General features: G+C 51.0%; 1 protein-coding gene across 1 annotated transcript in view; it reads right to left on the bottom strand.

The window, feature by feature from the left end:
• The window catches only part of FLI1 (Fli-1 proto-oncogene, ETS transcription factor), a 39,910-nt gene that overhangs the window by 6,653 nt on the left and 19,165 nt on the right, over positions 1 to 14,092 (bottom strand). Inside the window, exons 2-5 of the mRNA XM_026039317.1 lie at positions 13,091 to 13,302; positions 8,087 to 8,241; positions 5,400 to 5,603; positions 2,849 to 2,917 (exon numbers count right to left, since the gene is read on the bottom strand). Coding sequence (XP_025895102.1) covers positions 2,849 to 2,917; positions 5,400 to 5,603; positions 8,087 to 8,241; positions 13,091 to 13,302 — 640 coding nt within the window. The remainder of the gene's footprint in view (positions 1 to 2,848; positions 2,918 to 5,399; positions 5,604 to 8,086; positions 8,242 to 13,090; positions 13,303 to 14,092) is intronic.

The following is a 14,092-nucleotide window of genomic DNA, read 5'->3' as shown; positions in this document are numbered from 1 at the left end:
TTAGGGAACGGGGGTATCTTCTTTCCAGTCAGGACTGGCCCCTACGGATCTGAGGGATGCGAATCAGGCTGGAAGTTGGAAAGGGGCGACAGGATCTCTGGGATCCTTCCTGCTGGACGTGCTGTGGTTTGGGCTCCGCTGCCCTTTGCGGAGCCTCCCGGACACGTTAGGTAGGGACCTTCCTGTAGAGCATGGCCCCAAACCTATGGATTTTAGCCCCTTCCCAGGCCCCTCTAGCTCCGAGGGCAGGTGCCCCGGCTGGCGCCCGCTTGCTCATTCCCGAGCTCATTCCCGAGGAGGAAATTCACCCCTTTAGGAAGGAGCCCGAGCGCTCCGGGCGAGCGCGTAAGCCGCACGCCCACGTGCAATAACGCGGCTCGCAGAGCACCCTCGGCAAAAAAATAATAGCTCTTTTTTTGCCGGGAGAAAAGGAAAGGATAATGGTTACTTAGAAAGTGCTCCAGACAAGCTGTCAGGTTGAATTCAGAGAACTGGAGTCTGCTCTGGGACAGCGCTGGCTCGGCGGGATCCCTTGTGAGTTGGGTTTCCTGCCTGCTACAGCTCGAAGACAACGCTTCTTTGTTCCCGGTTTTTCTGGTGAAAAAACACACGGCCGCCTCTGAAGAGGGTCAGGGAGAAAGCAGACAAAACACTAACTCTGGAATTTCAAAGGAAAACAATTAAAAAAAGAGAGAGAGAGAAAGAAAGGGAAAAAAGCAAAACCCCAGCGCTGCAGCTACTGTCTCTGCTGCGATCATAAATCCCGGCTTTGGCCACACAGTTGCAGCAAGAAACCTCCCTTCTTGCTGCTCCCGAGTTAAATACGGACCGGGGCTGTTTCCTCACCAGGCACACAAATGCACAGGCAATTCTGGACACAAATACCATGAGCAAAAGCATAGGAAATTGTGAACACGAGTGGGGGGCTGTGGAGCCTTGGCGACAGCCGAGCCAGTTTTACTGAGACTGGGCAGTGTCTTTGCAGTGACAGCTTCTCGGATCTGAAAAACCTCTCTTCCACAGGAAGAGTTTTAGGTAGGAATCTGAGGCTCTTTCCCTGTGGGAATGGTGCTTCTGGGCTCTCTTCCCCGCTTCCCGCCCGGCCCCAAAGCCACTGGACCCCGCTTGCCGCCAGGTCGGGCAGGGTGGAGGGGTCCCAAGCGGGCAGCAAATTCTTGCTGATTTTAAAGAAGCTGTCGGGGTAAGAGGAGGGAGTTCTGAGCTCCCGTCCAGGAGAAGAGCAGCAAAATGGACTTGTATTTGATTAGATCTTGGCGCATGTGCACTGCTCTCGTGTGTGAAGAACTTCCCATCTCCCTACGGTGACCTACTTAAGCACGACTGTAAATCCCACGGGATTTTCCTGGGCAGATCCTGTGGTCTCCAAGCCTCCTCCCGCGGCTCCAGACCCTGCAGCGGGTCAGTCATCCCTCCAAACAGGCAAGGAGAAGGGAACAGACCATCTTTCCAGCGGAGCCCCGGGAGCGGGACACGAATCTTTCTATTCAGCAACGCGAGCGGCCCCGCTTCGTTTGCCAGAAAACGACGCTGCGGCCAAAAAACACTGGTGATTTTCATTAGAGCAGCTTCTTCCTCAAAGGCAGCTGAAGACAATTTGTGCCAGTGACGCTAAAGACCCAACTCCTGAGTGTTTATGGGGCTGAGGAGCAAAGGAGCTCGGCCAGGAACGAGTGCTTGGAGCCCCACAGAAGGACTCTACCTACGTGAGAGCAGAAGGAATATGTTTCGGGTGGCGGTTGTCGAAATTCATGGTCTTGGCTGGTGCTGTGAAGGCAGTTTTAGGTCTCCCACAAGAGTGTGTTGAGTCCTTGTGGCTCTCATGGACAGCTGGCATTGCAGAAGGGAAGGCAGAGTGGGGGTGTTTGGTCTTTATGGGCACGTGAGGAACGCCCCATGTAATGGAAAGGTGCCCAAGTGACACAAATCGAAGGCCAGGCTCGATCTGCTGAGCTAAAGAAACACTCTCAAGGGCAGGAAAAATTGCAGGGATGGGTGGGAAGCATTTTCTTCCTTCGAATTTCTCTTCGTTCGAGTGATTCTAGGCCCTACTTGCCAAGATAAAGGGTATAAAAGAGCCTCGGAGGAGCACGGTTTTACTCAATGCACTTCCTAAAAATCACAGCAACTCTAAAAGAAAACTCTAAAAAACATTATTTTGTGTCAATTGAAGAGATTACATTCTTTTTGAGTCTTTTAAGTTTACCATGTGCCCCATGCTCTAGGTGGAGCAGGGGGGTTGGACTTAATGATCTCTAGAGGTCCCTTCCAACCTTAATGATTCTGTGATAAACATGTTAAATTTGGGAACCAACTGTGATTTGAAAAGTCAGAACGTTCCAAAATTGAAGTGTCAAAAAGATAAGTGTGGTCTTCTGTGCTCCTTAAACCTATCTGCCGGATTCTTGAATTGTTTCTGAAGATTTTTATGGAATTTATGGTGAGAAAATTTTATCCTGCTCAATGACACACTCGCTTAGAGAGAAATAGTGTCTCAGGCCTTGCTATATGCAGCATCTTAGATTTATACTTTCTGAGATTTATGTATTTCACCTAAAATTCAAGCAATCAAACGCCTGCAATCAGTTCACCAGCTGAGTAATACCTAAGCTTAAAACTGGCAAATCTTTATCTTAGGCAACAGTTTGGGATGGCAAAACCTACATGGATATGAGGATCAATGTGGATCCCTCCATTTAAACCCCGTTGTCCATCCATAAGAGACCATGACATTTTCATGCCAAAGCTATTAAAAGTCCACTTTTAACCCAATCAAAAACATACCGAGCGCACAGGAAAGCGGGACATTTATGTACAAAATAAAACTCACCTTCTTTGGTGGCGAGACGTGAGGAAGCCTCTGTGTGGGATGGAGTATTGTAGGCCAGCAACGAGCTGCCTGCAATTAAAAGAAAAGGAATTATTAAAGTTTGAGTGCAGTCTGCCATTTGCTGGGATGTAAAGAGCATCTCTGCAAGCAACTGGGCTCCCAGTTGCCCCCGTCCCTGCAGCTGCACTTGCCCCAGCAGTGTCGAGATCACTGTGGCACGGGCAGGATTGCAGCCCCAGGAAGAAGCTCCCTGCTCTCGGTGGCTGCAATAGGGACATCTCCTCTTGGAGCAACACCCATGTGAACATTTTTAGTGGCACGGGCTTGGGTTGGGGCTTCCAGGAGCACAAATCTCATCAGCATTCCAGCATCTTTATGGTCTGTGGGGTTTGACAGTGGCTTGCGTGGTGCAGGAGGGCTTTGCAACACAACAGCAGCAGAACGCAACGGAAAGCCCACTGGAAGCGCTTCTGCTTTGCACTGTTACAGCAAAAATGTTCCTTTCCAAGCATTTCCCTTGGATTCCCCTGCAAACACCTCTGGAAGCGGAGGAAGAGGCCCTGGGAGCTCTTGGAAGCCAGCATGTAATACCCATTTCATGGCTGTCTAGTTATCTGTGTTTACCCTGCCTAATCTTGCGGGCTCGCTTTCCACACAGGTTCCCACCGCATCAGGCCGTGACATTTGCAGCGGATCCCGGGACCTGATGCTGGAAACTGGAGCGCGGCAGCGGATGGGCATGGATGAGAAGTGCACAAGGATGTGCGCTGGAAGGTGCTGGAAACACACGGTGCACGTCGGAGTATCTGCAGCATCTCCTGCCCTCTGCTCGCTCCTTCTCAGGTCAGTATGAGCTCAGCCCAGCCCGGCTCGGCCCAGCCAGCCAGGCAAGTGCTGGGGAATTCAGCAATGCAGCTTGCTATGACTAAATAGGCTGCAAATGCCTCCTGGCTGGCTCGGGAGAGGGGGGCTGCGGGAACGCGCCTGCAAGAGCAACCTAGAGCTCCTCGCTGTGCAAAAATGCAGCCCGAGCCCGCTGGAAAGGGCTGGCGCCTCCCCCGGTTTAATTGCTCCAAGTTCTCACCTTTGCCCGCCAGTCTGAGGTTTCTGGTGGGAACACCGCAGAAAGGGAAATGTGTTTCCTATTAAGGGGGTTGCAGCGAGGGAGGGAAGGAGAGAAAGCCGGCGAGACAGCGCGGGACGGAGAGACGCAGACAGACAGAGGCCAGGCTGCTGCTTGCCCCGCTCTGCTCGGTTTTGGGCAAAACGCTGGCGGAGCTCAGCGTTCTTGTTGTGCTTGTTCCCCCTCCTGCCCCCCATGGGGTCGGGGGGAGCGGAGCTAAAATCGGCGCTTTCTGGAAACACCGGCCTTGCTAATGAAGCGCAAGGTTCTTCTCCAGTAATTAATCCCAACCACACTCTTATTCCCAGCCATAGGCAGCTGGGCTTCCCCAAATTCTCTAGTATTTTCCCTCAAAAAAGTGTAATTCTGCGTGCTAGCCTTAGAAAGCTGTTTGCATCTGAGATCATCTAGAAGTGTTCTGTGAGCTGGGAGCTCTTTGCTGATGACACGGGATGAAATTCGCAGATTATTTTGGACAAGAATATTTTTTGTGTGTGCACTTACAAGGGACAAAACCCATTCAAAGCCAGCAATTCAGTTTTTGTTGTGAATCATTTCCTTGGCTCCGCTTCCCTAACAAAATAAAGGTGGGGCTTACAGAGGCACCCATCTGGGATCTAACTCTTCTCCCATCGTAATCTGCAAAATTCCCACTGATTTTGACAGAGGGAGAGACCCGTGCTGAATATTTTTGAAAACCCACCCAAAATAAATGCTGTCTTGCTGCTTTATTGCACTGGCCAGATGGAGGCATCTTAAGCTGCTTTTATTTCCTGATGTGATTTCCCAGTGGAAAAAATATTTGGCTTTCTCTCCCCTCCTTTGTGCTATGGCACCTTCCCCTGATTTGCTGGTCCCCAAATAAAAACGGGTTCACTTGAAACCTTAGCTATTCCAAAGCCTGAAGGCCTGAAAGGAAAACATTTGGGAACGTGTGGGACTTAGCTCCAGCACTCCGGACTCGGAAGCTATCAACATGGGAATAAAGAGCTTTAGCATAACTTGTTGTTCTTTGAGTACCAGACTCTTTGCACCACGTCGGCTTCAGGTCTACTTGGGAAATCACTCAGGGATGGGAGAATTAGGTTATGGAACAATTTGCCTGTGACCCATCAGTTAATATTTGGTTTAATCATCACGGCAGTGTTATGTGCTTTTATCATATAGCCACAGCTGTTTTCATTATCGACCAGCCTATCTAATCTTCTTAAGAATCCCGCTCCCTTCTTCACCTCCCTGCTATCTTCTAGCACCACCAGCTCCACCCAAGCTGCACAGCAACTTTTGCACAAGGTTCTCACTCCTTCCGTCTTGGCTTTCTCTTCTCCTGGCCTTTCTCCCTGGTGTTCCCCATCCCTGCTGCTGTCTCCGCTCCAAGGGGAGCTCCAGCCTCGTGGTAGGAAGGCCTGGTGTCGGGGCAGGACTTACTTTCCCTGAGGTAACTGAGGTGAGACAGCAGCACCTCGGTGTTGTAGAGGGTGGTTGTTCGGAGGAAGTCGTCCTTGTTCATCTTGCAGAGCTCCTTGCCGTCCATGTTCTGGAAGAGGGAGGCGTCGATCTCCATTAATCCGTACTCCTTTATAGCCCATTCCAGCCACTGCCGCACGTGGTCCTGCGTCCATAGGGTGGGATCTGGCAAAGGAGCACATAGGAAGGGCTATACATCAACCTCACGCCCGTAGCACTCGTTGAAGCCCAATCATAGCATGATTGCTCATAGCATGAGCAAGACGTGTGTTACAAGAGGACCCAAGGGATCTCACAGGCTTCCTGGCACGGTAGCTTCACTCCACAGTCTCCCACCTGCCGGAATCTTAAACCTACTGCTCAGGAGCAACCTCGCTAGCATTAAATGTGACTTCTCCCTCCTTGCAGAGAGCTTCCAAAAACAAACTCATGCCTTTGAAAGGGGTACGTTTGCCACCACAAGGCTACATGACCTCAGTGAGGTCTAATGACCTCAGTGCTGTGTAAGTCACCCCGGCCTTCGCGAGCGCATTGCAAAATCCCAACAGATGGCATTTAAAAGTTGGAGCCTGGCGGGATTTCTGGTCAGCAAAGGGACTCTGGAAAAAAAAAAATAAGCTTAAGCAGAGCAGCTTGCCATGGATCTGAGTCACATTTGGTCACCCTGCTGCCAAGAACCCAACTCTACCTCGGCGGGCCCTGCAAAACCAACGCCGCTCTCGGAGGGCATCGTGGATTTAAACCGTCTCACGCAGCATTATCGGCTGTCAGCAGAATTCCAGCTGCGGAATCTTTATGGCTGGCGGTGACGTAAAAGGGGGAGATTGAACCCGGCTGGGCTTTCAGCCCCCGCGGTGACGGTTTGCTGCATCAGGGGCTAAAAAAAGAAATCACCCTGAAAAGCGCGTCAGATCAGGGCGCGCGGGCAGGAATTTGTGCCGCGATACCGCTGGCGGAGAGGCGCTTTCGCAGAGCCTATCTGCCCGCTCAGATGTTTCCTGTGCTCCTGCTCGCCCAGCAGCCCGTTTGAACATGGAAGCGGCGGATTCCTGTTCCATTGCATTCGGGGAGGGCTATAAAGTCAGGCTTAATTTTGGGAAGTCTGCGTCTGATCTGTCTCTTGCAGCGGGAACGTCACGAGAAAGCCCGAACACTTCAGATCCCGAAGCAGCTGGGACAAGGAGCAGGTACCTGGAGCTGCTGCAAAGCTGAGGATGAATTTCCTTTAACATTCAGCACTAGTCAATTTGAATTCTGCTTTCTAAGCGCTGGCAAAAAGCCACAAATTTTATAATGCAAGCATCAAGGGAGGGTTCTTTTGTTTAATTGGGAGAGTTATTTGCCTTGTTTTCTAAAACACAACATTTAGGGGGCAGAATGAACTTGTGGTCTCCTTTCGAACAATGATTTTTGAATTGCAGATTTCCATTAAGCCTATTTATCACTGGAAAAGACACCGAATGATCTCTCTCATTATTATTATTTCTGCAAGCCTATTGTGACATTGTTCTTGCCTATCTTCACCCTAATGTGCTATAAATCTTTACTCTGGATTGCATTAAAATTGCCAAGTGCCTTCCTTGGATAATTTGGGCCTCGTCTGCTGCAGCCAGAGATCTGGGATGATGTTCATTATTGCCTTCCAGAGCCTGGTAAATCACTGTTATACCTCAGGGTTTTGATTTGGGGGTGCTCAACGAGGAGAAAAGCCCCTTTTTTTCATTTTCCTTCCAAGAGGTTTTATACCTTATGCCTAAACAGTACGGTGAAGAGCAGATAAATGTTCCTCCTTGAATATTTTTAGCTTGGGTTTTAATGCCTAGTTGGTATCACCAAACCCCTTTCCAGGCAAGGCTGATGCTGAAAACATCCCCTGTCACCAGTCAGCTTAGCCAGCATCTCTAGGCCAGTCCTAACAAGGGCTTAAACGGCACTTTGAGACTCGCTGTCAATCTTTTATTGGCTTCCCTTCTCTACATTCAGTTCAGGCTTTTCCTTTTCATCCTAAATGGCAAACAAATGCCTGGGGATTGTCATCTGTTCGTGGTCAAGCCGTGATCACAGAGCGGAGCTCAATTCCACGAGTACATTTCTTTCTGCCAGCAGCTCAGCTGCTCCCATCAGCCACAACCCTCAGCACTTTGGGTGAAAAGCTGCACCCTTGGTACTGAAACTGGGCCAAGATTTGCCTCATAATGTTTCCTTTGCTGGAAAGTTCCCGGGCTAAAACAGCTTTTATCCCTAGTGTGTAGAAGCTTTGCAAGGGAAAGACTCCCTCTCTTTCCAGGTTCAGACTTCACAGGTTGCCTCTCACAGCAGCTCTCATCCTTGGCTGTCCAAATGCATGTGGTGTACCCTGACAACATCAGATTGCAGATAGGAATAGCAAATCTAGAGAGGGAAGTGGACAGGAATGGTCCCTTGTAATAATTTTCGGAAGGAAAATGCCAATAATCCACTTCTGATTCCAGGTCAAAACATAGATAAAGGAAATTCAAATTAGGCAGAAACTCTGATTTCTTTTCCTTGCTTTTTACATGGTTTGTAAGGAAAAAGGAATCCTCAAAGAGCAGATAAACAAGCCCTATCTGTTCAATGGTTTATTTAAGACAGTGCGAGGAAATAAGACTCATAGACGTGGGTGGTACCTGCTGGGACAATGACTCTCCTCTCGTTGGTGGTCATGTTGGGGGGCGGCCCGTTCTTCTCATCCATGTAGGTGCTGTAGCTCATGGGGTTGGACTCCGTTCCTGCTCCGACCAGTTTGCTGCATTTGTTCACGCTGCAGTCGACTGGGGACTCCCTAGAAGGCGAAAGGAAACACATGACATGTCACCCTGGGTGCTTTTAGGCTCTTTTTACCCCTGCTGCACCAGGAAGACACTGGGGTTACAGGAACAGGAGCAGCGACAGGATAAATACCCTGGAGGTGGGAAGTTTGGAGGAATTTCTTTATACGTGGGAGACCAGATAAAAAGAAAACCAGATAAAAGGCACCCATATATGAGCACCTAACGCTGTGGTTTTACACCTGCCTATTGAGCCTATATCCAGCAGAGTTTAGATCCCGCTTTAATCACGCAGCCGCCCTGCTTGGCTGCCAGAAGCAAAATGGCCTGGGAGGAAACCGTTCTCCGAAGGGGGAGAGCTGTGACCCGGCTCCACATCCCACCCCGCGGGTCCAGCTTCCAACTTTGGACACTAACCAAATTCGCTTCTTAATCGGAGCAAGGGGGAGGGAGAAATGACTGCAATTCACTTATCGTGGCCGGGAGATAAATGCTCCGCCGAGATACTCCGAGGCAGATGGTAATTTTTTCCTCATGTCTTGCTGAGGGAACGTTGCTTGAAAATGGAAATAAGATGTATAACTTACACATGTTCGAGTTTAAGGTTTTACTATTTCGCCTACTGTTTTTCCAGGCAGGGAACCAAAATCCAAACTGCTGAAGGTTTAATGTCCCCGTGGCAGCGTGAGCAACTGCAGGGATGCGGGGGGACTGGCAGGCAGTGTGATCCCTGCTAAGGTGCTGCCGAAATTCCCCGTGTCAGGTGTGAAACACTGCCCGTGCTCCAGGGAAGGAGCCCCGGGACAGCACGAAGGAGGTTATTGCTCCCCGAGAAGACTCGGTGCTCAGAGCATCATCCGTGGTGATGATGCTCACCGTCACTGACTCCAGGAGCAAAGGGCCTGGGCTCCTACGTGGAGAGCTGCCTTCCCCCTGGAAAAGCGTTTTGGGATGGCTGGATCCGGAGCTCAACTCCCTGGAAATCTGATAGGAGGAGGAGGAACATTCCTGGGAGTAGAATTACCAGCGTTTAATTGGGCTGCGGACCAAAGTGTCCTCTCTTAAGAAAAATACCATGAAATGTTTCATGACAGCAAATGGGAAGATCCTTCCTTTCTTGTCCTCTGTAAGTCACAGTTTCCAGCCCGATCCAAAGGGGGCCTTTTCCTGGGAAAGGAGAAGGCACTACGTGATTGAACCAGGCCCGTTTCTGCCCTGCCAGAGCCCAGCCTGTCCCAAGGAAAGGAATTTAACAGCATCCCAGCAGGAGAGAGGTGAGCTGTGGGGCACCCAGGGAATTCTGTGTGAGGAACAACTACAGGATCAAATGGGAATGGGCTGCGGCGTGCCATGAATAGTGAATTCATTGCATGCAGCACCTTCCTTCGTTCCTGCATTACCCACAGCAGACTGAGATTTATGTCAGAATTCCCTCATTACTCGAAATGATTTGTGTGACGGCCCTTCAGATGTGAGCATTGATGGAGACTTTGGGCTTTTGAAGGGCTGGACACGCTGGAATGGCTCGTGTTCTGGGCAGAAAAAGCTGTGGATCCCCGAAAACAACTGGATCGGGGCTGCTTCCACGAGGTCTCTGCAGTTTATTCGCTGTGGTGGAGGCCAGGGAGCACGAGGCTGGGCTCATCCGTCCAAAGGCTCTTCATTCCAGCAGCTCCAGCAGCAGCCTCTGGAGATGCCAAGAGCCTGGTGTGCTGGCCAAGTTCATGCTAGACTGGCCCGCGTGGACAAGCAGCCGGCCTGGCAGGGACAGAGAAGTGCTCCAAATAGCTCCGTCCTGTGCTCCAGGTACCTGGAAATAAAGCCAGGACTGTCCCAGGGCCTCTGTCTAGGAACTGCCTTTGGCTTTCACTCGAAAGAGCAAACTGAGGCATTACACTGATTCCTGAACCTGACTCAGCTGTGTTCAGGGGGATATTCCCCCCCCCCTTTCCTACCCTTTTCTTCCCAGCCTTCTATTCCTCCTCTCTTCCCGTCATTTTTAAGCATCTTGCTGAAGTGTAGAGGTTCCCATTGGATCCTCTCAGCTGCCAGGGGTACCTTTCAGTGCCGATTCCCGTTGGAAAAGCAGCCTGTAGAGCTGCTGAGGCTCCCACCAGAGGCAGATGAGAGGGGAGATGGGGCTGATAAAAGTGGGGCTGCAGGAGGAGAGCCCCGAGGCTCTGAAAGGGCCAACGTGGGCATCTTCACCCCAGCAGGTAGCACAGCCCAGCGCCTAGAGCAGCGAGTCCCACTAGAGGGCCCACGTGCAGCTCCAAGGGCATTTTCTTCTCGCAGACATCATTGCTTCGCCCTTTGTTTTCTCTGGGGAAAATCCTAGAGTTATCACCGAGTCATTAAGGTTGGAGGGGACCTCTAGAGAACACCTAGTCCAACCCCCCCTGCAGATGCAGGGTCACGATTATGGTATAAAAATGTGTGCAAGCCGCTGAATCTTCCCATTGTTTTTAAGATTCTGAAGCAAGAGAAGGTTTTCCGAGGTGCTGATTTCATTATTTTAGCTGGACAAAGCTCCTAAGGCCAGTTGGAGTTGCCCAGGTGGGCTCATCCATATCCACGCGCAGCTCAAGCGCATGGAAAGAGCTGAAGCCCCCAGCTGAAGTCCCGTTGGGAATTGCACTGGGAGAGCATAAAAGAGAGAATTTTCCCTTACTGACCAAAACCACCCTGCCCCTCTGCTCGCAAAGGAGAGGAAGGAGAGACGGACACTGGCCCTTACCGTGCGTGCCGCGCCGGCCACCGCCTCCCCGCCGCCTCCGAGCGCCTCTCGGAGAAGGCTTCCCGGGCAGGTGAAGCCCGGAATAAAGGGCTGCCCCCCTCTAATGAGGCAGCTGGGAGCCAGGGAGAGGCTGTGCTTGAAAGGCGAGGGAGAAAGAGCGAGAGGGAGGCGATGGCGAGAGGTTTTGTTAGGCCCTCCCTGCTGTTTAATGGCTTGGGGGCTGAAGGTGCTGCTCAACCTGGAATATTCTGGGATTCTGTGGAATGGAGGCTCCTTCCTGCCCACGGCAGATCTGCAGGCCCTCCATATAAACCACTCCAGAGCAGCTAGTGAATCAGAATCTCGGTTGTTTCCTCCTCGATTTACGTGTTTAACGGGGGAGATGGTGGCCCAAGATCATGGAGGAGAGCCCGCTGTGCCTGCCCCAGGTGTGCACCGTGCCCCTGCCCAAGGGATGTCACACGGACACTCTGCTACACAGAGGCACAGGATCCATCCAGACACGTGCAGCGCTGCCTATACATGGCAGAGGAGAGGCCTGACCGTCTACCAGCTCTAGACACAGCTCAAGAAGCCCGGCCTTTTTTGCCAAAGATGGCAGAAAACCCCAACCTCGTCCTCTCGAGATGCCCCCTTTTCTTCAGGGACGATGCTCTTCAGGAAATAACTATTTTAGACGACCATTTCCCTGCGTTTTGGCCCTGGAAACAGTCGCGGAAACAATCCAGAAATCCTCCCAAGTCCAGAGACAACACGGAGGCGCAAGCAGGGCGAGATCAGACTGCGCCTATGAATCATCAGCAGCAAAGCCCAAGTGACGCAAAGACTTTCTATCTTACAGTAAAATCTGCATCTCCTCTATACCTACGAGGAAAAGACACGCTGCCGTTTGAAACCTCCAGCAGCAGCCTCCCTTTAGAGAAGGCTCAAAGGTGTGGGGCTGCTTTCTGTTTCAAGCGACGCTTTGCTAAGTTCTCAGAAACTGTTTTGGAAGCCCCGAGCTCTTCAAGAAGAGAAAACTGCCCCAAAATGCCCCCTGTGAAGATGCAGGACGAAGGGGACCCGACCGCCGAGCACGTTTAGCTGTGCCTGGTTTTAACACGGGCTTTGACGTGGTCACATTTGGCACAAGCCACTTAGATAATTGTTTAGTCTCTGCAGACTTAAGCTGAAAATCCCCCCCTTCTGTTTACTCATGCAGAGCACTCTGCTACTGAGCAGGGCCAAGAGCGATGCTCGTGACTAAATCCCAACTTTAGTGTTAGTCTAACGATATTCAAATAGTATTAAGTGCTGGGTAATTTTTCCTTTCAGGGTTTTGGAAATTTTAGACCCTATAAAGGTTGAATTTGTGTTTTTCCTCATGGTCAGAAAAGCAAGATCTCACCTTTCATAGACTAAGGGAAAGATGCTCCTAGGTGTCAACCATGTCACTTCAAGGTTCTGTACAACATAATATAAATCTGGAGGGATTTCAAAGGCTCAGGGAGGGTTTCATCCATAATCCAAAGCCACTGTCCAAACGGCCTATGCTTAAACACAAACCACCCAAGCTTAGGATTGCAACTGCTCGGGAACATTTCAATGCAATGTCTTAAGAAAGGGGAGTTGTTTAAATGTGCCCTGCATTAGCAAGGCTCAGTTTCAATTCCTTCCTCCTTTGGCATTCTATGTTTCCAATTGCCCGTGTGAGTATTTTGTAAAAGGTAGAGTCCTGTTTGTGACTCTGAAGCTCAAATCAAATTCAGAATTCATACGAACTCTCAGTCCTACTGGTTCGAAATGAAGTAACTACTGTAATGATTTAAAACTGGGATAACTGGAAAGCTTGGTATGTGAATATAAGCTTTCCAGGGAGCTTTCCAGCAAAGCTTTCCAGGGAGGCGACGCTTTGCCTACTGGTATGTGATAAGTTCTGGCTATTGCTGCAGGGCCAAGTGCGTGTCCAGGAGCCCCCCTGATCCCTGGCATGTTTGTGGGGTGCTGCAGTGAAATAAAATCCGTAAGGAAGCGGTTGCAGGGGGAGCAGGGCACGAGGGGCTGGTTTGGTGACACGTGGGCCAACAAGCGGCACGCACTTGGCTCCCACTTGAGACCGCACGGAGCGAGAGCTGCCCTTCCCTTACCTTGATCCATTCATGTGGTCGTACTCCCTCTTCACGTTGACCCGCACCGGCTGGTTGATCCACTCCTGCTGCGGCGGCAAGGGGTTGATCTTGTGCGGCTGCCCGTAGTCGGCGTTCCCGGAGGCGGTCATGTCCGCCTTGGCAAGGTGCGCGCCGGCGCCGTACGCCGACTCGAAGAGGGACTGGTCGTCGCTCACCACCGACAGAGCCTCCTGCGGAGAGGAAAACAGCCCCAAAATAACCAAGGAGATGCGGAGAGGGCGGCTCTGGAGAGCACCCGGAGGTGCCTATTCCTGCCCATCTCCTTTCAAAGGATTTTCCCGGTGTTTAGATATTGAGGGGCGCTGGCTGCTCATGCTGGGGGAAAATACGCGTTATTTTACACTTGCTGTGTGTTTTGTGGGCAGCACAGACCTGGTGAGCTACCAAGCCGTGCACTTCTAGGAATGCTTCACAACAGGAAATGGTTATCCCCCTTTTTTTTCCTGCCCTAATGCCAAACGACAAGTTCTATGGATTTCCTTGCTAAAACAAAAAAACCCTCCAAGCTCAGACAGGTTTAGGGACAGGTCTGTGCTCAGAGGGCACCCGACAGGGTCTGCAGCGCCCGGGTGGGTGCAGCAGAGCCCACGGGAAACATTTCTGCGGGTGCTGGCCACGTCTGGAGCAATCCTGCTCCCAATTCACAAGGCACATCCTGGAGCTCCTAGAAATAAGAAATTACTCTTTGCCCTGCCCGCCCCAGCAAGCGGTTGTCTGAGGTCTGCAAACTTTTGGTTCAAGCCGGGAAAGGGAAAAAAAAAAAAAAAAAAGATATTCTAAAAACTTGGAGTCTCCTGTAATCAGGGGACTGCAGCAGCTGCACATTTTTAGGCGCAAAAGAGCTATTTTCAGGCCCATGACACCGTCGCAAAAAATGTCCACAGTTGGAGCCTACGGGGAGAATCTGGGCGTCCCTCCCAGCTCGGAAACAACCCGCTTTGGAGCCGGGCTGCAGAAGGG

Source organism: Nothoprocta perdicaria, unplaced genomic scaffold (assembly GCF_003342845.1).
Source record: "Nothoprocta perdicaria isolate Ctin4 unplaced genomic scaffold, notPer1 scaffold_228, whole genome shotgun sequence".
NCBI classification, from domain to species: domain Eukaryota; kingdom Metazoa; phylum Chordata; class Aves; order Tinamiformes; family Tinamidae; genus Nothoprocta; species Nothoprocta perdicaria.
This window is presented reverse-complemented; position numbering and strand designations above follow the sequence as displayed.